Source organism: Corapipo altera, unplaced genomic scaffold (genome assembly GCF_003945725.1).
Source record: "Corapipo altera isolate COAL_440 unplaced genomic scaffold, ASM394572v1 48, whole genome shotgun sequence".
Classification (NCBI taxonomy): domain Eukaryota; kingdom Metazoa; phylum Chordata; class Aves; order Passeriformes; family Pipridae; genus Corapipo; species Corapipo altera.
The window spans coordinates 3,762,528-3,786,326 of record NW_020884931.1 but is presented as its reverse complement, the minus strand read 5'-3'; the positions used below and the strand labels follow the sequence as shown (position 1 = coordinate 3,786,326).

At 44.6% G+C, this 23,799-nt stretch overlaps 2 protein-coding genes across 2 annotated transcripts in view; one reads left to right on the top strand and one right to left on the bottom strand.

Moving 5' to 3' along the window:
* The window catches only part of EHD3 (EH domain containing 3), a 30,700-nt gene extending 27,075 nt beyond the window's left edge, over positions 1-3,625 (bottom strand). Inside the window, exon 1 of the mRNA XM_027659258.1 lies at positions 3,086-3,625. Within this exon, the coding sequence (XP_027515059.1) occupies positions 3,086-3,312 (227 nt within the window). The 5' untranslated portion in view covers positions 3,313-3,625. The remainder of the gene's footprint in view (positions 1-3,085) is intronic.
* A 568-nt stretch (positions 3,626-4,193) lies between these two features.
* The window catches only part of LOC113954683 (calpain-14-like), a 32,370-nt gene continuing 12,764 nt past the window's right edge, over positions 4,194-23,799 (top strand). The window contains 12 exon segments of the mRNA XM_027659346.1: positions 4,194-5,498; positions 12,011-12,049; positions 12,051-12,365; positions 14,848-14,918; positions 15,851-15,969; positions 16,559-16,695; positions 17,830-18,004; positions 18,717-18,782; positions 20,178-20,263; positions 21,541-21,615; positions 22,259-22,422; positions 23,118-23,281. Coding sequence (XP_027515147.1) covers positions 5,443-5,498; positions 12,011-12,049; positions 12,051-12,365; positions 14,848-14,918; positions 15,851-15,969; positions 16,559-16,695; positions 17,830-18,004; positions 18,717-18,782; positions 20,178-20,263; positions 21,541-21,615; positions 22,259-22,422; positions 23,118-23,281 — 1,467 coding nt within the window. The 5' untranslated portion in view covers positions 4,194-5,442.

Here is a 23,799-nt window from a genome sequence, read left to right as displayed (position 1 = left end):
TATTAGCAGGATGGCTGGAGTAAAGCCAGAATTATTTTTAGAAAAGACCATGGAATCTAAGTTAATTAGAGGAGTAATGTTCTGTCCTGCACTCCCACCTCTTACAGGAAACATAAAAACCAATAACGTTATAAAGGCAGGCTCCAGTGACATCCTGCTGTAGCTGTCACATATTCCCAGGTAGAGGTGTTGCCTTGCCCTAACCAGGACAGCCTTTCAGACCCCAGCTCTGTGGAAAAGCCTCAGCTAAGTGTATCCTGAGGAGAGAAATGGGAGTGAGTACAAAAAGAGATGATCCAGCAGGGAGCAGGAATGGAAAAGCTGCAGTTAGCAATGCTACATCTTTCACATTGCAGAATAAGACTCAGTTCTGTGTCAGTGTAAGTAGAAGAGAGAACTGCCTGGTTCCACTGAAAACAAGCCAGTGCTCTGGTCTCGCTTCACTGGCTTTGACCCACACAACACACCTCCCTGTTCCCTGGCTCAGCCTCTAGGAATGTTTCTCACTGCTAACCTTGACTGCCTTCTTTCTGCCGTCAGCTCCTGACAAGGGAACAGCCTCGCTGCAAGATGCTGCAGCTTAGGTGCTTGAGAGCCTTGAATTCCCTCCTTGTTTCAACTCAGATTCCCCAAAACAAGTGAAGATGTATGGAAGACAGACCTCCCTTAGGAGGGTGACTAAGGTTCTTTATCCCTTTGTTTTAAATGGTGTCCTGGGATCCAGGTGAACTGGAACTGAGTTGACATGAGTGTTTAGTGGCAATAAGTCATCTCCCTAAATTGCATGGCAGTACAACCAGGATGCAATTTAAGAGTGGAATTGATACATAAGGATAACACTAATTAACCCCATCCTGATGAGATTATGGAAGGAATGTCCAGAGGCTGTTTCTTGCTTCACTTTACTGCTAAGATATAATGGTTGTCCCCTCTCCCACTTCCTCCCCCAGTCCCCTTTAACTCCTCCCTGCTCTCAGCTTTAGCTCCCACTTGCCTTCCCACAATAACCCTGGTGCTAATCTGGTGCTTATCCCAGCTCTTTAATGACCAGTGCCTGCAAGCTCATGCTGGAAGCCTATCAGGAGTAACACGTGTTTTTCTGGTACCTCCTGCCTTTGATTTGCAACATACTGGAGTGACAGACCCTCACACTCCTCCTACTATTAGAGGCCCCGGGCTTCTCCAAGAGTTCTCAACTTTCACCTTCTTATGCACTATTTTAAACAAGAAGACTGCCTTCCTGGAAAGCCTTCTCAGGTCCGTTTGGCACTCTTGTGAAGCAGAAGTTCCCGACCACTTCTGCTTGACTCTGGGTAGGCTCATCCCAGCTCTGTGCCCAGAGAAGGCTGGGAGAAGAGGACACATGCATGAATGAAATGCAGTGGTCAGAGAGGCTCAGATCCACTTGCTGACAGCAGAGCAAAAACCCTATCTTCTCCTTTTGCCTAGAACATGCTTTAGGCACCTGAACTTGCAAAAGCAACCGAGACTTACAGGCAAAGGAATTGACTGAACAGAGAGAAGCAAATCCAGGAAATCTCTGCTAACAACAGCATGCAGGTGAGACTGTGGGGAAACACTGATGCTGGCAATCCAGAGAGAGGAATTAGGAGGAGATGCTTTAGTTAGACAGCCATATCAGGAATTCAGCAACCTCCTCGTGTTCAGGCTCTAAGCATCAGTAACCCGAAGGACAGAAAAAGCTTTTCAAACAGGTTTGGTACCAAGGCACAGAACAGAGATCTAGGGTGGAACCAGACAGCTGTGCTATCCAAGTAGCCTAATTTTCAGAAGAGTAACTAACTCTCTTTCCAAACATGTGCCAAATGTTTCTTTAGATCATTCGTACCCCCTCACCATCTATCTGACCCACTCACATGAGAAAGGCCTTTTTACTCTCACACTTTGTTTGCCAGGTACACCCCAATGTAGCAGAAATGCATTTTGTCCTTGGCTCTTGGCCAGGACATTTAGTGGCAAGAATATTACAGTATATTTAAAAAAACCAACCCTGCGTTTTTCAAGGTCAGTTCTTAAGAGGTACAGTCAATTTGATTCACCTTTCTCTACAGCTCCCTCCTCCACCAAGAAATACTGGTAGAACAAAGGGCTGGCTGCCTGTGGCTTGTATCCAGATTTACACTGGGGTAATTCCACAGATTTCAACACAGCCACACCAGAAAAAGGCTGGAATTTAACGCTTAGCTTATGAATCACATAGGAAACACCGACAGTGAAGCTTCAGCTATGATCCCAAGAGAAAGGCTTGCTGCAAGTTGAACAAGCAGCATGGCTGAAAAGAGATCCCTGCAACAAAGTCCAGCTGGAAAAATTTAACCCTCTCTGTGGGAGTTTTCTATCAGTGAAATGAAAGAGCTGCTGGCAGCTGCTGTTTCTTTACAGTTAGAAAGGAACTTGCTGCTCCCAGCATCTCAGCAGAACAGGACACAGTTAAAGCAGGACTTTATTTCTGGAGCCCTGAAGACGGGCAGGTCTCCCCTGTGCACAGGCACACATGCTTCTCCAGCTGGGCTCTGAGCACTGCCTTTGGGCACAGGGCAGAGAGAGACAGACAGACCGACCCAGGCGCGAGACAGAGGCCACTGCAAACCGAAACACCCACTTTAGGATCCCCTAGCTTGGCCCACCACCCAAAAGCTACATCAGGTTGAAAAGAATGGCTCTTAGAAGGGCCAACCCGGCCCGAGCGGCCGCGGGAATACCCCGCGCGAGCCTTGCCCAAGCCTCTGCACTTTGGACGGCCAAGAGGGCCCCAAGTGACTCACATCTCCACACTCATGCCCTGCCTGCACTCCTCTGCCCTGCCCTGGGCTACTTTTTGCCACGTCGGTGTTTCATGGGACATCTTAGAGCAGTGGTGCTTCCAAAGGAACGCTCCGCGTTTGAGCGGAGGGGACTTTTCAATGAAAACCTGTCGATGAGCACCAGGGACACGAAGGGGGTGACAGAAGGGGGATCAAGGCATAGCATAGGTATCAGAGACACGTCCTGACCCAGCACAGCCCGCGGGCCTCGAGGGTGCGGGCACGCCCGTGCGGGAAGGCAGCGGGCAGCTGGATTTTACCTGATGAAGGTGGTCTTCCCGGTGGAGTACTGCCCCACGAGGAGCACCATGGGCTTGTTGTCGAAGTCGGCATCTTCCAGGGCGGGCGAGTGGAACTCGTGGAACTTGTAGTGCTCTTCCAGCGGCAGTAGCTTGGTCTTGTAGAGCTTCTTCAGGCCGTCGCTGACCGTCTGGAACACCTCGGGGTCCTTCCTCCGGCGGTCGTCTGTCCCCAGCCAGCTGAACATCTTGGGGCCGCCTGACGCCAGCTCCGCAGCGACCACCGGGGCTGGGCGGGGGGCGGCGGGCAGGGCTGGGCTGGCTGCGGGCGCGGGCTACCCGCGCATCCCCCTCAGGCCGGGCGGGCCTCGCTCCCCTCCAGCGCCCACACGCGAGGGCCGCCCGCCCTCACGCCACCTGCGCCGGCGGTTTCAGCCAGAAAACAGTCCCCGCGGGAGGCTGAAGGAGCGGCTTCTCAGCGCAGCCCCGGCCGAGCAGCACCGGCGGGCGCCACCTCCCTTCACGCCGCCGGCTCCCGGCGTGGGCATAGCGCGGAGGGGCGGCCCGCCAGGAAAGGGGCCGGCGCCGGAAGTCGGCGGCTCCTGGCAGGCGCCGCCCGTTCTCCCCGGCGGGTGAAGCCAGGCCGGGCGGCGCCATGTTGGACTGCGGGGAAGGGCCGGTTCCCACAGCGCCCCCTGGGGGCCGCCTCGGGGCTATGCGGCCCGGCCGCCATTTTATTCCCTTTCTCAACCTCACTTTAAAATAAACCTTAAAAATCCACTAAAATTAACCAGATCTGCGAGTGCAGATCTGAGACGGAGTCGGCTGTTTCTGAGAGCTGCCACCTCCAGCCTTTCGCAGAATCACAGAAGGGGTCAGGTTGAAAGGGACCACAGCAAGTCACCTGGTGCCCCCTCCCTGCTGAAGCAGGGCCATCCCAGAGCACACGGGACAGGATTGTGTCCAGACGGTTCTGGAATATCCCCAGTGAGGGAAACTCCACAACCTCTCTGGGCAATCTGTCCCAGTGTCCGATCACCCGAAGTTCTTCCTCATATTCGTGTGGAATTTCCTGTGCATTAGTTTCTGCCCATTGTCTCTTGTCCTATTGCTTGGCACTGCTGAGAAGAGCCTGGCTCCATCCTCTTGGTACTCCCCCCTGTAGATATTTATACACATTGATAAGGTCCCCTTTGAGTCATCTCTTCAACTCTTCCTTCCCCAACCCCATGATTTGGCTGCACTGCTGCTGCCCCTCGCTTCCCGGGTGCTTGCGACTCTGGCTCTGCCTGGAGGAGTTCACCATTTAAGCACATGAGACGGGCAGATTATCTGCTGTCCCCTCTCCTTTATTCCTCCAGCAATGAGAGCTGACAGGACAGCCACCAGCAGCAGCCTGTGGCTCCGCATGTCCCCAGGGCCAGCTGTCAGCCACAACGCCCTGCTGCCAGGCTCTCCTCATCTCCACTGCGCAGAGCAGAGGTTTTTTCTTAGAATATTTCCTAATGGCTTTTTCACTTGAGTCCATCCCATGGGTCTGAGAAATGTGGCAAGAGGCAGTTTTGGAAGCTGTCCCTCCATGTGGCAGACTCCTGCCCTTTCCCAGCCATTTATGGTTGGGAGGAGCCTGGAGCTTGTGCAAGCAGAGGCAGTGGTGCATTTTTTTTCATGGCATTTTTTCATGACATTTTTTCAAGCTTTTTTTTTTTTTTTATGGGTAGGGGGACACATGGAGGTGCATGCAGCCCTGTGCCTGGAAAACGATCCAGGTCCATTTCTGTGCCTCTGGCTGCAGGAGCAGACACTTCCCTGGCTGTTCCCAGCTGCTCCTCCTGGCTGATCCCAGGCACTTCTATGCTCTGTGGCATGGCCTGACCCATGAGGTGCAAGGGATGACTCCAGGGACCAGTTTTCTTTTTCTGGAAGAACATAGCAAACTGACTGTATTTTCTGAAGGTCAGGCTTTTCTGCTTTCCTGCCAATGCCTAGAGCTAATCTGAAAGTGGAACTGATGTTTTAAAACCTCCTTAAGACTAATTTCTCTCATTTATTTAGTTTTATAAATAGAGACTTTTGGCCTTAAGAATTTGATGACTCCTTTCCAGTGAAAACTCCTGAAAATGAAAGGCTCCATAGAATTCAACGTGTTTTGGCAAGAATTGCTCATTTTGTAGGAAAAAAATCGCTTTCATCTACTAGATAATTCTGCCATTTAAGGGCTGTGCTCCTCCAGCGCCACTCTGGCATTTCTACAGCTATATATGGAGTCTCTTTGGTGCTTGCTTGTGTTATCCTCGGAGCCAAGTAAAGGTCAGGCCAGGAAGCCTTTGATTGTAAATCTCCCCAGGCCACCTTGATGCCCTTCCTGAATGCAATGAATGGGGGAGCAAGGCAAGGTTTCTGTTGTACAGGCTGTGCGAGCCGACTGCTACAGGTATGGTACGAGCACTCTTGTTCCCCATTTACAAGATGAGGATATTAATCATTAAATTGCACTAATCATAAATATGTGTACCCAACAGCCAAAAAGAAAATGTTTCCTTACCTTGTCTGAATAGTCCCATTCCTTTGGATTTGTTATCATTGGGGCAGATCATGACAGAACTTGACAGTCTTTATAGATTTTCTTTAGGTATCTCACAAATATTGCACAATTTTATTTATTTTTCATTCTGTTTTCTTAGCCATTTGAGACTGACTTCCTCAAGAATGCTCTTTACCTTGAAGTATAGAGCTTGCCAAAAACAAAGGGAAGTAAAATTAGGAAAGGAAATTTAGAGTATAATTAGGGTTTTCTTTCTGCCAGAATCAAACTGAAAGTTTTAATCCATTTTCATTTTTTATTCTTTTTAATTTCTTAAACAGAGGTGTTTCAATGGATGGTTTTCTGTTTGACAGATTGGTCTTATAGCGCAATCTTTAGTAAGTTTTCTTTTTAAATAATTTACATTTTTTAAATTTTACAAGTAGAAAAAGAACAAAACGAATTAAATATTTTTTTCCAAATGATGATTTTTCATTTGAAGTCACTGCTGGAAGAACAGTTGTTTTTCTTGCATATTTCTTAGCCATTCAAATGTAAAGACTCTCTCTCGACTCCCCTGCACAGAAGTCACTCTAATGCAGTGCTCAGGGCATACCTGTATCTGATACTGATGGGGGTCTGCAACTGTCATCTACCATTGAATTTGTCTTTTATCTTTAAAGCTGTGATGGATTAAACTTTTAGTTCTGTAGTTTCTCAGTAGCATCCCTGCTGTTGGCAGTCACTTAGCTGGATGCTCGCCTTGACCAGGAGAGAGTGGCTTGCTGGAAAAGATTCACTTCCACTTTGCTGAAAGTCAGTGAGGCTGGATTAAGTCATGTAGTATTTGCACTCAGAATGAAACTTTGTTTTTGGGGGCGAAACACAATGTTGTATAACTGAAACTCATTTCACATGAAATGGTGACGTGTGTGTTTGCTTGTCTGCTGCCTTAGGTTGGACAGGTTTACTTCCTACAAAAGAACATCTGAGGATGGAGACATTAGCAAGTCACTGAATTTGAAAAGAGGCGGTGACTCAGTCCATAACACTTCAACATTTTCAAGAAGCTTGTGGGAGCAGTGTAGTTCAGTAAAATTAACTTCCTGCCAGTGCAGTTACTGCCACTGTTTGTTCATTACCGAATATGAAACCTGAGTAAATAGTGTCAAAAGTTCAGGTGGCTATGGGTTCAACAGGGGAATAACCAGGGGTGTGGGAAAGGAATGAGGGGAGAGGAAGGCACAGCAGGCCCCCAGAATTAAACCAAATAGACTAATTTGATAAGTAAGGGAAGGAGAGTTTCCTCTGGTTCAGCTAGATCAAAATTCTCAACTGCCTGCCATATGGCCTATATAGAGACATATGGCCTATATAGAGACATAAAATTGTCTCCAGCATAATCTATCCCTTTCCTCACTCGTTGCTTTGCCTTTACAACTCAGAAAGCTGCTACCTTTCCCTCCTGCCCTCACTGCTGCTTCATATTCCTCTGAAATATTTGTCATTATCTTTCTCCCACCATTCTTCCAGGTGTCTCGGTGCACGCACACTGTCCTTTTCCCCACTCTCTCCATGTTGCTCTTACCTCCTCATTGCCTGGAATGGAACAAGGTGCCGGTACCCAGATGTGCCTCCACAAGTGGAGAATGTGGGCTTGGATAATGTACACACAGTGGGTGGGAAGCATGCTTGCTTCCAGAAAATTCATTCCTTGAAACTGTACAGCAAAGAAAACATAGAGGGGACTTGACTGATTGGAAATCTGTAATAGTGCTGGAAAGAAAAATCATCTGAGCCCTTCACCATCCTTGCAGTGCAGAAACTCAGCAGTTTCTCCTATAACTCTTGAATGGTTTTGGCTGTCTTTGTTATAGGACATACTCCTCTCTCAATCTTACATCAGTGTTCTTTGCAGATATTGTTATGATTTACTGATTGACAAAGTGTCATATCCCTGTCTGTTCTGAGCAGAAATGGGGTTTTGAGGGTATTTCCTCTGAACTTTTACTTTACCTGAAAACAGAAATCCTGTTAAAATGTGTTAAGACACAGTTAAACATATCTTCCTGTTCTACCTTGTCAGTCATATATGGAGAAATTTGGAGTATTGTGCTTTGAATAATGAAACAAGGAAACTGCTGCCCACTGAAGCGATGGGTGAGTCAAATGGTAGTCTGCGTGATGACCTGTTCTTTCACGTCTTCTGTGGAACAGTTTGTATAAACTATTTAGGAATTTTCTGTCATTACTCAATATGCTTTTTTTCCCCACCTCCTGCTTCTACCACAGTGTTTGATAGGTTAGGACAAGCTCTTGGGGTTACGTATGCGAGACATATAAACATGCACACACGCGGAAGCATAAATACACACATAGCTAGAGATAACATATATACTATTTATAAGCAACAGACATCACTACCAGTGGAACAATTATCCTTTGCTGTGAGAACACACCTGGAGAAGGTAGGACATCAAACACCAAACTCTGTGTAAGAGGGATCTGGTGCTGGCATTCAGCAGGCATCTCGGGCTAGTACAGAGTTGGGATTCTCCAGGGGTTTGAAAGGAATATAACTCTGTCACCATGGCATGGTGTTAAGATGAAGCTGTCCTCTGGGATCAGATGGGGGTATTAGTTATACGATGCTGCTTGCCGTGCTGAATGCAGCAGCTGCTGCTGTACTTTTCTCTGGAAGTGTTGAAGAGAAAGGCAAAGAGTTTTTATCAGCAAACATGAGAAGAATTGGTGTGATTTAAAGCAGCTGGATGAGCCACATCAGCTGCCCTGCATGTCACAGTTCCAACACTTCTGTCTGCCAAATGGTTGGGAACAGAGGCTGGTGTTTTAGCTATCCCAGATTTTGTGCACCCTTGTTTCCTCATTTTTGCTGTTTAGAGCCAATTCAGCTGATACTTGATCACTAAGTATTCTGCAGAGGTCAAAAATTTCATCTGTCTCTAATGGGAGTTGTAAGCAGTCAGAATCTCTTATGATTGGGATCCTTATGGATAGGTTGTAACCTTAAGTGCTAAAGGACAGATCTTGACTAAATAGGATTTCCATATTTCCACTGATTTCGATGTAGCTTGGACAATTAGTGCAGCAAATAACATGTATTTTAAATTCTCAACCAGAGTTGTTAAAAGTTATCTTTGGTCAGAGAGGTATTGTTTGAAGTTCTGAAAGCCATCCAGTCATTTTTGCTATAGACTTTTTCTTAAGATCAGTGGGAGGCTCTGGGGCAGGTTCACTGCTTGGCCTTGAAAGTCTCAGCACCAGAAGGTATTCACCAACTTTTGGGCCAATAATCCAAGCACAGGAAATTCAGGGCAAGGTCATCCACCTGTCTGTTTATTCATTCATTTTGTGAGAAAACATAATTCAGTGCTTCTTTTCAGGATATTTCTATTTGCTTTAAAAGCTCACAGGAAGGGCAGGAGTCAGCTTTGAGATTTTTGAGTTTGTTTTTGGTTTTTTTTTTGCTTTGTTTTGGTTTTTTGTTTTTGTTTGTTTGTTTCTTGGTTTGGTTTGGGTTGGGTTTTTTTGTGTTTTGTTTTGGTTTTGGTTTAGTTTGGTTTTTTTTTTTTTTCTGAAATGTACCACTATGTTTAATCAAAGACTTGAGGTTTTACCTGCAAGTGCTGTTTTTATATATAGACTACTGTTGTTTAGAGACTAATAAAGATTAACAAAGCCTAATACACTCACATTTTCATTTTGACTAATGACTACTAATTTCTGCAGCTAATGTTCTGCTGTATTACAAGAATGGTCGTAAAAGATGGCCCTGCATAATTTGTTCTGCTCACCCTAAAATTTATTATTTTGCATGCAAACATTTACTCTGTTCCACACAATCAGGAGCAGCTTCTCAGCCCAGATTTGGATTGTTTTTATTAAATCTGAAAAGCTGGGCTGAGCTCTGTCAGCTACAGGTTTAGCCCTCAAATTGCCCACTGCCCTAGTGTTGCCTGAGATAAATCCTCTCACAGAGTGAATAAGAGTCTCTGAGAGAATTCACGCATGGTCCAGTTACTTTTACTAAAAGTGTAGGATTTTCCATGGCTACTTCAGATTCTCAACTTAAGACTTAGGGATGGGGCTTTTAAGATCTTGAGAAAGATCAGGGGAGATCATAGGATGCTAATGTAGTGTAAGGACTTACATCAGATGGCAAACATGCTAACTAGGGAAACATGCAAGGAATACAGAATCAAATCCATTTAACCTACTGGCTCATGGCTTCCATCTAAAGCTTTAAATGGAAGCTACACTGCCTGCTACACTTGGCTGCTTTCCCCTAGAAATTTTAATTGCTGGAAGAGTCATGCACACACTCTGCTCCACCTGTGAGGGAGGACACAGTAGGGCACTGATTCATTCTGGGTCAGCACCATTGCTGAGTGCAGTACTGGTGATTTCCAGGTATACCCTGGCTAGTCATATACAACTGTACCTGGTGGCTGCTCCTACACATGACTGCAGCCAAACACAAGTGCAACACCTTGTAGGTGTCTAAGAAGTCACTGTTCATGACACATAAAATGCTTCATTGCCTCTCTTGTTCAAAGATTTCCAGGTAATTTGGAAAAGAGTTTAAAACAACACACCTACAGGCAGGTTCAGCTGGGAGGTTTTCGAAACATACAGAGTAGCTGCATCATTAACTCTGATTACACCCTGTTACAGTCAGGGGTGCTGGCTGAATTTATTGGAAATAAGGCTATATATTCAGGTGATTTAAACCTCCGTTTTTGAAAGCATTGGTTTTTTCATACTGTCTCTGGGTTTCAAAGCCTGTGTATGAAGTTCAATTCTTTTTCAAGTAAATGCCAGAGTGAAGTGAGAACTGGTAAAAGGTTAAAATGATTTTATCAGGCTTCGTGCATGCTCTGCACACCCAAAAATCAAGTCTCAAATATTTGCTCTTCAGTGTAGCTCAAAGTATTCCAATTGGTCTCCACTTCTTTTCCTGGAAAGCAGCAAAATGAGAAATTCTTTTTCATACATGTTTTGTCTGTCTATATAAAATGCAGCTGCTCTCCAGGCTGTTTTCTTCCTCTTGTTTTTCTCTTAAATCTACCTCTGTCTGTTGCTCATGTTGTTGCAGCCGTGAAGGCCAAGGTTGTAAAAAAGGAGAATTTGGAGGTAGAGACAGTATTTTTTCATCTGGAGAAAAAGTAAGCAAGTTGTTAGGCACTTAGATACTTTTTCAGGTCTGAAATGTCTACTGTACAATAGAAAATTGAATTTTTGTTTCCAGGGCTATATTTTGAAGATTTTTTTCTTGGTTGCCTTTGAGGGTCAAGCCTTGTGGATCAGTTGTAGGGTAGTTTTATAACAAATGAGAGCTCTGTGTGGGAGGACAGCTCAATCTGGAGGTTTTTGGTTTCTCACAGGGAGTGCCTGTGACCTTCAACTTTGATGGGAGTAACAATCAACTGGTTCCTAACTGAGACCAGCATCCTCCCAGATGCCTGGGGCAGTGATTTTGAGTCTCAAAGAGCCTCCTCTGCAGGGAAGCCATCCAAATACTGTATCATTATGCCATGTGAACAATTTATTAAACTTTGCATACCGATTAATTTTTTCAGTCCTGAAAACAGTAATAACTATGTAATAGTAATAACTGAAAACACTGTAATAACTATGATTATGATCACCTTGTAACCACTGATGGGAGTGATTTGCCTGCTGAGATTTTAGTCATGATTTCTTCCAGGAGCCCACCACTTGCAGCAAAGGCTGATGCTAATGTTTAACATAGCTGCCAATATTAAAAAAGGGCTAGGACATTGCTTTTTGTTGTTTTTAGTGGGGGGATGAGAAACATCTGTCTTGAATGTTACAAGGAAAAAAATACCTCAGCATGCCATTTCATGTGTGAATCTGTGGTATTCAGCAAGATGGAATGTGATCTCTTGGGGGAGATCATATCATTCTCCAAAATGAGGTAAAAAGGGCAAAATAACTATCGAGGGTGTGTGAGTAATGGCTTTGTAACACCTAATGTATTCCATTTTTCTGTTAGTCTTTGGTTTATCTAGTGCCTTTTTTTTTTTTCTTGGGAGGGGAAATATCTTTATGCCAGAATGTGATTGAATAAAGACTATCATTCATGTTGCAACATGTTGTGAAAATATCCTGGAGAGCCTAAAATAGTCCAGAGAGAGACTGAGAATAGCCATGTGTATGGCTTCAAAGCCCTAGTAAAAGTCAATGGGGTCACTCATTTTGATTTCACTCAGATCCACAGCAATGTAAAGCCTTGAAAATGCAGTGATAGGTGATACATTAGAATTGGGTGGGTCCCCACTTCTTCTGAGAGCTACTATCCCTACCCACTCCTGCTGGCTAGGGAGAAAATTTTAAAAGCCACGATTAAAATGACTTTTTATACTTATTTTAATTATCAGGAATTCTTCTGAAGAAGACACACCTCATCCCAGAAAACTGTGTTCCTAGCAGAACTGTGCAGTGTGAGATACCTGCAGAATCCTCAGTGGAAAACAATTATCCTGGTGTTACTGGGGACATCACCATGCCTTTTCTGCTCTGCTTGAAAAAAAATAAGTCACCTGTGCCTTTAGGCAGGAGTATCTTTCAAAAACACACCCCTCCCATCCAGCAGAACTACCAGGCTTTGCTGGAGTCGTGCCTGAAGAACAAATGCCTGTTCACAGATGACAACTTCCCTGCTCACATCAGCTCTATTGGAACAGGACCACTGCTAAAAAAACTACCCCGAAATTTACAGTGGAAGAGGCCACACGTAAGTGACTTTCAGTGAGTACTGTAGTGTAAGAGGATGACTACAGCTGATAGCCAGCAAATAGTTTTAGCATTGAACAGACTACCCTTAGACTTTAATTTAGGTGTACTTTAATTTCTCCAGAGATTACATTTATTGTATGAGGTGTCATTTTGGAAGCTGGGGTGTGCAGTTTCATAATTGCCTTTGAAGCATTTGTTGGCCAAAATCATAACCAGCCTCATTCAGTTTATATCCAGTGATGCTTGGAGCAGGCAGAGGCAAAGGGAGCAGGTGGAGCTGGTTTCCTTGGAGCTCACAGCTATGGTGATCCCACCATGATTCTGTGATGACAGTACTCATGGCAGTGGTTCCTCTCTCCAAAATTCAAGATCCTGACCTTTAAGAAGATATCTGAGATTCTAGATAGTTCTTAGCCTTTGACCCCTCTCTCCTATGGAGCATGTATTGTTTTGACGCTGGAGGCTGCTACTTTCCCAAGTGGCAGCAGGTGCCTTATCTTTTTGCTGGGCTGTTTTATTTCCCCTGCTAAACTGTTTAGTCTATTGTACTTAGAGCAGTGTTTTCCCAGCTCTCAGGGTTGAGCTTCTACCACAACCAGTAACTGACCATTAGTTGGTGAGTTGGTTTCAGCTTTGGGGCTTTGTTTTCTACCTGTGCTGATATTTCCAAGGCCTTTGCTGGTATCCTGTGCTTAAACTGAACATCATAGCAAGAGACACCTGGTTGCAAGGTCACAGAGCAAGTTCTCATAACAAATGGATAGATAACAAGTTAAGAGGCCAAGACAGGGTCCTGGCACAGTTAGATAAGGCCTGTTACTGGCAGTGGCAGTTCTGTTCTTTCTGAGGCACTGCACAGAGTATTGACAATCAGATCTTCCTGAAAGCAGTGTAAGAATTACATGAGAATTTCAGAACCCATGTATTACTGTCCCTGTAAGGGAATTCTGCCAGGTAGTAGCAGATAGCAGCTCCAAGCTAAGTTATTTTCTAGCTGTCATGCTTTGTCAGACTTAAACAATTTCTCACAAGAGCTGAGTTTTTCCAAAACTCATGAAACTCACCAGGAAGGTAGAGGCATCTTTGCAAAGCAAGCAGGGGAGCTTGGGAAGAGCAGCCCTCATTCTTAGAGTTTCATACATAATACAGTCTTTCAGATGGTTTGTGTTAAGTCAGGATCTGCAGGTGGAGGAAGAGTGTAGTCCTCAGGGGCCTGAGCTGGGTTGTGCTGGGCACTGTGGCTCAGGCAGCTATATCAGCATAGAGGGATTTAGGGAGTAAAGTCAGCATGAGTCCTAGGCCCTACAAAGCCCTTCAGGTGTCCCTCCATCCCACAGATATTGGAATGGACTTGAAACCTCTGTCTCTCAATGCACTGTTCTGCTGCTCTGCTGTGATTCTTGGGGTGTCCTGTGTAGGGTCAGGAGTTAGACTTGATGATCCTGACGGGTCCCTTCCAACTCAGCATATTCTATGACTCTATGATTCTAAAACTGTCCTGTGAAGAAGGCTGCCATTTGCTCTGTATGCTGAACTTAGCAGAGCAAAGGCTCTCTGAGGATGGATGCTGTGTATCCCTCAGTCACTGTGATGCAGGGAAGATGCTGAGATTCTTCTGTTCACCCTGCAGGCTTGTAGCTTGCTGCATCTGTGACTGATGGCCTGCAAACTGAACACCCAAATCCACCAGGGACAGGGCTTGGTGTCTAATTACTGTAACTGCCTTCTGAGGGTTTGCCATTTCTTTGCTGCTGCCTGTAGGGGAAGCCAACAGTGTGAAACTTAGCTTGAGCAATTTCTGGGTCATTTGAGTGAAATGTAAGTTTGACACTTAGGTTATTAATTTAACCCCGGAGGCACTTGTGAACGGAAAAAAGTAACATTATTTCTCTCTGAACCTGCTCTTGTCACAGAAACAGGAATTTCTGTAGCAGCCATCAGTCTGTAGCCCAAGTGTCAGTCAAATTAAGGAGATGTCAGTCAGGTTAGTTGAAAGTTTGAACAGTTATGCTCTGCCATTGTAACTTCTTTTGGCTGAAACTTGTATGGAGGATCAGGACTGGTATATTTGCGAGGTTTGCTTCTCGGTGTGGTGTTCATAGAAACCCACGGTGATGCAACTGGTGAGCACCAGTGACTTATGCTGGAGACCAAATTCAACGTAGACCAACCACAAGTGTGCGCCCAGGCTGGTGTCAGGTTAGCCAGAGCACATCACACTAGATTTATACCTGAACCAGAACAGTGTCTGCTGGGACAAAGGGACCATAAGTATTTTGAAAGCTTCGAAAAGGCAGAGGGAATGTTTTGTATCACACGTCCATGAGGTTTTGACATCCTAGGCTAGGAACTCACTGGATTTCCCATCTTAGAGATTGCAGCTCTGCACACAGAAAATCCTTGACTTTCAAGCTAAACCAGCTGATGTTACTTACTTAACTCTCTACCTTTTCTTTTTTTTTGTGTGTGTGTATGTGTGTGCTTTCCACAAAAGTCCAGTATTTTATGCTGCAAACAGAAAGCAACTTGATCTCTGCCAAGGATTGGTGGGTAAGGAAACTCCTTTGTATAAATATCTAAGTATTCTTATAGAAGATAACATTTTGCATGGAAGTTTGATTGTATGAAACTTGGCATAGAAATAGAAGGTGTCTTTCTCCTTCCTTCAGTTGTCATGGTGTGGATGAAGCAATTAAGATGGGATAGCCTCAGTAAAAAAACTGGCAAGCTTTGAGGTGGGATTTGAGGCATGAGAGGTGTCTCCATATGCTGAACTCACCACTCTCTGTTGCTTCTGTGCATGCTAATAGGAAGTGATCCTGTGCTTTTAGTGGTCTGTGGTGTTGCTGCTTGACAATTAAACAGGGACCACAGAAGCAGGACTTTTGCTGTCTTTGTACCTCATACTTAGTATGAGTGTGTTCTCTTCGCAGCCTTGAAGTCAGAAAAGTAATTTTATGCCTGCGTTGCCTAAAGTAAAAGGATATATTGTCACCTGCAAAAGAGGTAGAGATGGGACTAAATTATTTTTTAAGTGCTTTAAGTCCTTAAAAACAAAGTTTGATAAGTACAGTTTTGCATGTGAGATCCACTGGAAATTATTTTTCTTTTCTGAAAAGCAAATGTTTTCAGAGAAAAATGGAAAATTTTTTTTAATAGTGTTCCTTTATAGAGAAGAGAAAAAAACTGACACAATGTCAGTAAAAACCAGAATGTTTCCACTGACAGTTATTGCTTGCTAAATTTCTTATTTAACCAAACAGTATCCAAATGAAAATGTCATGAAAGAACAACAATAATCCAATCATGGTTTGGTTAAGTAAAGCACACGTCTGGATTGTCTAATTTTCTGTGTATGATTTGTTATAATTGTAAAGACATCAACACAACAGCTCTTCTGCTAGGATCTTGGTGGTGTTCCTGAACTTGGCTGACAGCTCTCGCTTTTCAGCCAACTCATGTGTCCGTTTGTCTTGGCGCAGAGAACTGCTGGTTCCTGGCGGCCCTGGAAGCCCTGACATTCCACCAGGACATCTTGGCTGCAGTCGTGCCACAAAACCAGAGCTTTGAGAGAAAATATGCTGGCATTTTCCACTTCCGGGTACAGCTGCTCCCCCAGATTGCAAGGGATCTTCAGGAATCCTCTGCTATGTTTAGTGTCACACCCTTAGATGCATGTGCTTCCCCTTGGCCAGGGGCAAGTGGCCAGAGGGTATCCCAGCCTGGAGAGCAGCCCATCACCCCTCCCACAAAGCAGTGCAGGCAGTGAATCATCTGCAAGTTGCTCTGAGAATACCCCTCCACTTGTCCATTTTCTCCAGCTGTGCCCTACCCGTATTTTAACACAGACAAAACCCTTTCTTCAGAGTGGTAACAGTCAGCAGACCTGAGCACATCTGCTCCATTCTACCCTTTTGCCCACTCTTGATGCAACTGTGCTACCCTGCAATTAGGAATTCCTTCCCCAGAAGTCCAGCTATGGCTTATTTCCCTGCTTATTCCTTGTACACATAATATGTGCTTTGTTTGCTCCTCTGGCCAGATGGGGCTGAGGAATCGTCTCTGTCCCATGTCCCACTGACCCACAGCAGCTTGTTCTGTGCCCACAGCTAGGCTATCTTGCCTTTCCTGTTGTTTCAAGGGGAGGTCCCTTCTAAGGGAAACATCAGCTCATTCCTTTCTCCTGACAGTTCTGGCACTTTGGAGAATGGGTTGACGTGGTGGTTGATGATCTCTTGCCGGTGAATGAGGCGGGGGAGCTGGTCTTTGTTTCCTCAGTCTATAAGAACGTGTTCTGGGGAGCCCTTCTGGAGAAGGCATATGCTAAGTAAGTGACTCATTCCAAGTTATGCAAATAGTCTCTAAAATATGTTGGTTGGTGCCTACGCAGTTTGTTCTTGTTTACAAATGCATTTTGTAGGCCTTGCTATATTTGGAGTGTAATAAATGGTTCTCATCCTTCTATTATTACCCAGTAAAAGCTGCCATTGCAGTAGCTGTTACCAATCCAGGCCCCTGAGTTTAAATCCCAGGGTTTAGGTGTGAAAACAGACCTGTTGTGGGGGGTTGTCCTCACTGTTTGCAGTGTATTGTCTATGCTGGTGCTTTCTTTGTAAATACTGTAGAGAAGCCGAAGGCCACCGATAAGGATTTTCAAAGGTGAATGATTTCTGATGCCTCCTTTGATGTATTATCAGTGTGAGAAACCTCCAAGGATTTTCATTTTGGAGGTCTGCTGAAGCATTGTACTGTGTTTTGGTAGAAGCTTCTGCTCTCACGTCCCCCAAAGCTGAGGCATGTAACAAGTCATATGTCACGGTGAGAACAGTGGCTTCTCTCCAGAGTGTTTTGTCTACAATGCTAAACTTTAGTAGTAGTATATGACTAAGAAGAAAACAATAAGGCATAACTGATGGAGTTTGTTGATATTAGGCTGAAGTAATCTCTGCAGAGCAGGGAAAAATCCTAGTTAACCTTCAGAGAAAGATCACAGTAAAGGTGAGAAAGTTCAGTAATTTTCATTTGGTGTTAGCATTAGAGCAAAGAGACTGGAGAAAGTTGCACTGCAATGGTAAAGACAATCAGATTGGAGACTGAGCTCTCAAGAGAGTGTGCCTTTCAAGGTACTATATTTTAGATACAGCACACTGTCTGGTGATAAATTCAGGCAACATTTGCTAAGGCAGAATTATCAAAGATGTTGTGATAGGCATGTTCTCATTTCAGAGCAGTGAGGGATGGCAATGAGTGAAGAGTACCTTTCAGACTGTGGCCAGTCTTGGAGGTAATTTTCTAGATTCTCCTCTTCCTAAATGCAAAGATTGCCCTAAAATTAAACATGAGTTACAGCCTTCCTTTTGCTTTTTGCACACTGTTTTTGTATGTTTTCATTGTCACACTATCCTCAACCTGTCATCTGTGACTATAATCCAGAGAATATATTGATGTCATTTTTTGCTAGACTTTATGGCTCCTATGAAGATCTGCAGATTGGGCAAGTTTCAGAAGCCTTGGTGGATTTTACAGGAGGTGTTAATACAAGGATCAAGCTTGCAGAAGCTCCTCCTGATCTGTGGGGTATCCTGACAAGAGCCACCTACAGCAGATCTCTCATGGGCTGTCAAACACACTTAGGGGTGAGACTCGGAGTGATGTCAAATGGCTCTACAGCTAAAAGCCTTTCCAGACTTCTTTACTGCTGCTCAGCTAGTCATTGTGACTCAAAATGTATCAAAACTGCCACACATGACTTTCTGTAGAAGTCACATTCTTAATGTTAAACTTTCTACACGGCTTGATTCCCTGCTGCCCTCAGATGCCTGTTGTTATATTCAGGAATATCTATCACAGAATCTCCATTTAAATGAGGTCCTACTGTATTTTCCCATTTTTGCTAAAGAAATTTTCCATTTTTACAGATTGTCCAGTGAGGCACAGACACACATGGAATAAACTTACAGCTAAGGCAGAGAAGTGTGCGGTTCAGAACATAAGCTCAAATCTTGGCTTCCAAGCCTTATGCTAACACTTCAGCTGTTGGGAAACTCTAATATTCTGAAAATCAAAACCTAACCTCCTGGACATTTTGAAAGTGAGATGGTCTCTAGCCAAAGATCCACAATTTAGGAAAGGACCTTCCCAATCAATCTTTCAATTCCAAGCATACTGCGAAATATGGCTGTTAAGAGCTTCAATTTATTTATTCATTTAATTTTCAGTTCAAACCATTCTCCATTTGCTTTGAGAGTCATTGCTGACATAGGTACAGGTCTCTGGTATTGGTATGCCATCTAAGTATAGATAGAATAAAAGGTTTATTTTCCTTCTGTTTCTCTCCCTTTTATATAGACAACAAAGGTCCTGAAGAATGGGCTTGTTGCTGGCCATGCCTACACAGTAACTGGTATTAGAAAGGTAAGACTAGCCCTAATGTCCTGGGTCCAGGTTTATTTGGATATCAGCAATTTTTATTGCAGTCATAGGTTCAACCATTAATCAGAGCAACTATGGTATCTCCTCCCCAGTGCTCTTTTCTAAGGCTAAAAGAGACTGTGTGCTTTGTTAAGATTCACTTTTGAGTGTGTACATTTTAGTATCAAGGTCTTGGCATAAAGGACAATGGTTATGGATCAACATATCTCTAAGGGTGGGAATGATTCATAGGGCTCTGCTGAGACCATCACCTACAAATGCATCTTAGCTGCTAAGGATGAAAGGACTGGACTTTGAGGCTGCTGGGAGAACGTGCTGAAACTTGAGATGTGCTTTTTACTTGGAATAAAAAGCCTTCCTCTGAAGTCAAAGGAGAGGCCATAGAGAAGTAAAGATGCAAGGGCCGAAATATGAAAGACTGCAAACGGAAATGTGAGTCAGTGGTGGAGTAAGGGAACCAAACTGGGCCCCTGTGCAGAGAGTGCAGGTGGACCCCACTGATCTGCAGAAGTATCATTGAGAGTCCCTCTAAGATATTTGTCTAGAGGTAAAGGACAGTGAAAGAATAGATCCCAAAGACTGTGAGAAAACTCAAGCTTTCTCCTCCTGGGTTGGTGGATGACTATCTTGTCCAGCCTTAAAAGCAGGTTGACAAGGATGGCAAAGGATTTTGTGGGGCTTTGGACATGTTGGTGAAAATATGTTCAGTACCTCTAGCAAGAGATACTAGGAAAGTTGGAAGAAATACTGTGAGCTGGGTGATGTACATCTGTGTCTCCCACAGGGGGAGCAGGAAGGTTTTAGGTATGGAGTTTATCAGCGACATGTCTGCCATTCTGGCTCCTCTGATGGGATGAAGAGCCCGGCAGCATTAAGGGACTGACCCAGCATCTGGAACCAATGTGAAGGCAGCTTTTCTGCTGTGTGCTGCCAACGAAGTCCCTGGTTGGCCTGGCTCCCTTTCCTCCCACCATGGCATCCCAGTTCAGGAGGCACTGACCTATGTGGTGACCCATGGGGGAGTGCACTGTGCTGTGTCATTGCACTGTGGTAGGACTTGGCTTTCACAGTAGTACAGTCTTTCCCCCATATGAGTACAAAATGAGCAGATGTTGGAAAGGAAGAGGAATTTACAGTCAAACCTCTACATTTGGAATCTGTGATGTCTCTGGTATCACTTCAGAATGTTAAGATGAAGCATCTGAATCTCTGTGTTGCCAGCATTCTGAGTTGCATATTCATAGATTTTTATCATCGTACTTGCTGGCATCTATGAGAACAAACAAAGTAATTGTTAATATTTGACATAGAACAATGACTTAAACCAGATGAGAACTGCTGAGACCTTGGTAAGCACAGTGTTACCGTTTTCTGCAGGTGACCTGTCAATATGGACCAGAAAACCTAGTGAGACTGAGAAATCCATGGGGGAAAATTGAATGGAAAGGAGACTGGAGTGACAGGTGAGTTTAAAAAAGGAAAGGTATGATGCTCAGGGGGAAGAAAAGTTTATTGGAGGAAAGATGCTGCCATCTTCAGGCATGAATGCTGAGGGCAGCGTTCAGATAACTAACAGTTGCTTGCAAAGACCTTCTGGTGTCAAAGCAATGACTCAATAGATTTGTGTGTCTCCAACAAATAGTGCTTACGTAGCTGGGCTCACTTCACACACACAGCTTCAACAAGGTCAGTTCTCGTTTTCCATTCACTGAATACCAGAGGAAACATAATATGAACGTCAGACACTGACCACGTTGCTGTGATCTGGATGGCATGCAAAGTGACAGATAGCTGGGCAGGAGGCTCTAAACAAACAGCATGTTTCAGGACACACAGTCATTTATCACGGGAGGGCCTGTGCAAAGTCCTCCACAGGCTACAAAGTGCAGGAGTTGTCTGGCTGCAAAGGATTCCTCTGTTCTGGCTGTTTCAGGAATACAATTGGGTATGAGATCAGAAGAAGCAACCAGTGAGGCAAATTGGGCCCTGTATTTGCAGCTACCTAATTTTTTTTTTTTTAATTGGGATCCATGAAAGACAGTGGTTTGCATTCTAGACCACTGGCAACTGTAAACTTGTGTCCAGTTCCTCTTTAAAATGGAGCATGTTTCTTTCTTCCAAGCTTCACTTCACTCCCTGTGCAGGCTCTGTTTGATGAGGCTCATGTGGGTAGAAAGGAAAGAAGAGTACAGAGGTAACTGGGAATGTGAGTGACTTTCACCTTGTCTGCAGAGCTGTAACTTCTCTGATGCGTGTCTGTCACATAATGACAACACACCAGCTGTTCCTGTTGAAGAGCATAATGAGCAACATACTGTAGGCCTGCCTTTGAAACAACTCCCAGCTGCCTCTTGTGCTGTCCTAGTCATTCATTCATTATGCCAAACACTCTTCCTATTATGTCCCCTTTGATAGAAAATTAACCAACAAAGCAGGTCTAAATTTTTATATTTTAAGTACTTGGAAGCGGCATGTTCAAGTGAGTGGACTGGCTGATGGTAATGGAGCATTTCTGGCTTCTGCTGGAGAAAACTGGAGCCATTTAGCTACATCTCATGGGACCCAGAGCGGTCATGGAGAGTCTCATATGGCTGAAGGCATAGGAGCCTCTCTTTAGTGGGAGATAAACATGGTGATATGTGGGGACAGATATTTGGCTTCTTTTGATAGAGGAGAGCAATGTACTCTGCCTTGAATTTCAGGCCACATTTGGTTAGTCATCTCATGTTATTCCCCTTAGCTCTTACAAGTGGGAGCTGCTGAGCCCGAAGGAGAAGATTTTGCTGAGGAAAAAGAAGGAGGATGGAGAATTCTGGTAATGGCACAGTCTTGCCTCTCTCCTCTCCGGCAGTAGCTCTGGGGCTGCACCTGGAGATGAACCAGCACCTTGGCACTTAGGCTGAGGCATAGGTGATCTGCTTCATACCAGCCCATGCTTGCTCTCTTGTTCCCCTCTGCCTGATGACGTGAGAAGCAGTAGCTGTGCTGACACGGATGCACGGTTTTTCAGTGGCAGGAGCGGGGGAGAAGCCAGGTCTCCCGGGGCTGCTGGAGAAAAAGGGCAGCTTTCAGGAGCTGTTGTCCTGCCTCTTATTTTTAGCATAGCTCTGGGAAGCTCTTGCTTGCCTGGTGTTTGTCCGTGATTTCTCCATAGCTTCTGCCACCAGGTGGCAATGTTGCTGCCCCGTAATATCACTGCATTCCCTTTGATGGCAATATTATTTTATTCTCTGTGTTGCTATCCTTTGCTGAAGTTTTAGTCGTCCATTTGCTACTTCTAGATGCTGCTGTTGGAGCAGACACTCTCTTCTTTACTACCTAATAAAATATGAGCATTGCCATATGTAACGCAGAATGGTGCGGCTTCAAAGTTCCCTGCTCCCTTTCCTTTTCTTTTTATGAGCCATATGGACTAAACTAAACTGCTGACAAGATGTCTCTTGGCACTCTTTTCCCAGGATGTCTCTGCGAGATTTTCAGATTCATTTTGTAGATCTGATGATCTGTAAACTAACTCCAGACCTCATGAGCCAGGAAGATGGGAAAAAGTGGATGTATTCCCTGAAGAGTGGGAGATGGGTTAAAGGAAGTACAGCAGGAGGAAGTCTGGGATTCTGTAATGGTGAGGGGTGCTCTTTTGGATGACTGACATTTGGATGCTCTGCTGACTCAGTTACTAGCACCTTATACCTCTTAGCATAAAACTGACAACAGAAATATGCGCTTCCACACCAGAAATATGCCTCCACACCAACATCAAAAATAAGCAGCTGAAGGACTTTGATTGCCTTGTGCTATCACAGAAAATGCATCACTTGCAAACATAGGGCAGTGGGTTGATTATAGCATGAAATGAGCTGCAGAATCACGGGATCAATTGCCAACACTGTTCTGCTTTAGGGCATTAAACTTGTCTGTTAAAATTTGCATTCTCAGCACCTCCAGGGAGTGGTATTTTAAGTAAAGTGAATGGGAAATGCAGAAGCTCAGCTCTTCTGGAAGCAGAACAGGTGGGGTCTGAAGTCAGCTAGTCCATATACCAGAGGTGATACAGGAACAGTGATACATTTATAAACAAAATGAGCTCTTAGTTGCATGTAAGCAGAAATAGAGTTCCTTGTTCCTGGGTCGTTTTACTGTTTTAGATAAGTTACACTGCTAAACTTGTGAACTGCACCCTAAAATCAAATTCCTGTGGCATCTGGAGGTACAGACTAGTTGTGACCGATTCAGTCCAGTGCCAGGCATCATGTGGGAAGCTGGCAATCAATTTTGTGAGGGAAAATGACATCAAAATTCTTTTCTTGTTTTGCTTAGGCAACTTTTGGATGAACCCTCAGTACTGGCTGAATGTTTTACCAGTTGAAGACAGTAAGAAAAGCCTGAATTCGTGCAATGTGGTTATATCCCTGATGCAGAAACACAGCAGCAAACACCGGAACCAAGCTCCTCACCTTTTCATTGGATTTTTACTCTATAAGGTGTGAAGAATTGCTTTTCTTTTCTTGCTTTCACCACATAGGAAAACTTCCAGGCCCTGTAAATTGTAGGGCTTTGCAGATGAAGAGTTTTGTTGTGCCCAGGGTGCTCTGTGCTCTTTCCTTCTGCCTGCACCCACTCTCCTCACACATCACAGCACAGCTCTGTGTCCCACTTGCTGCCTCTCCAGTGTGCTGCATGTCACCCTGCAGAGCAGTGAGAAGTGCCTTTTCCTTCAAAGTATGCTTTTTTATTTTCCTTTCTCTGAGAGTATGTGCAACAGCTGGGAGAAGGTGCCAGGAGTGCCCTTACTTTGAGGCAGGAAGAGCTCTGCCCTCAGATTATTTCCAGCCACAGTAAATTGTGCTTTAGAAGTGTGCCTAGTATGAGGTAGCAGCGGTCCATGTGTGCATACTGCTAGTTCCCTGTGTATCTGGGGATAAGTGGATATCCCCTCAGTTCTCTGCTTATCCTAGTGCCTTGAGAGCCACCCTTCTCCCTTGAACAGAGCCACAGCTCT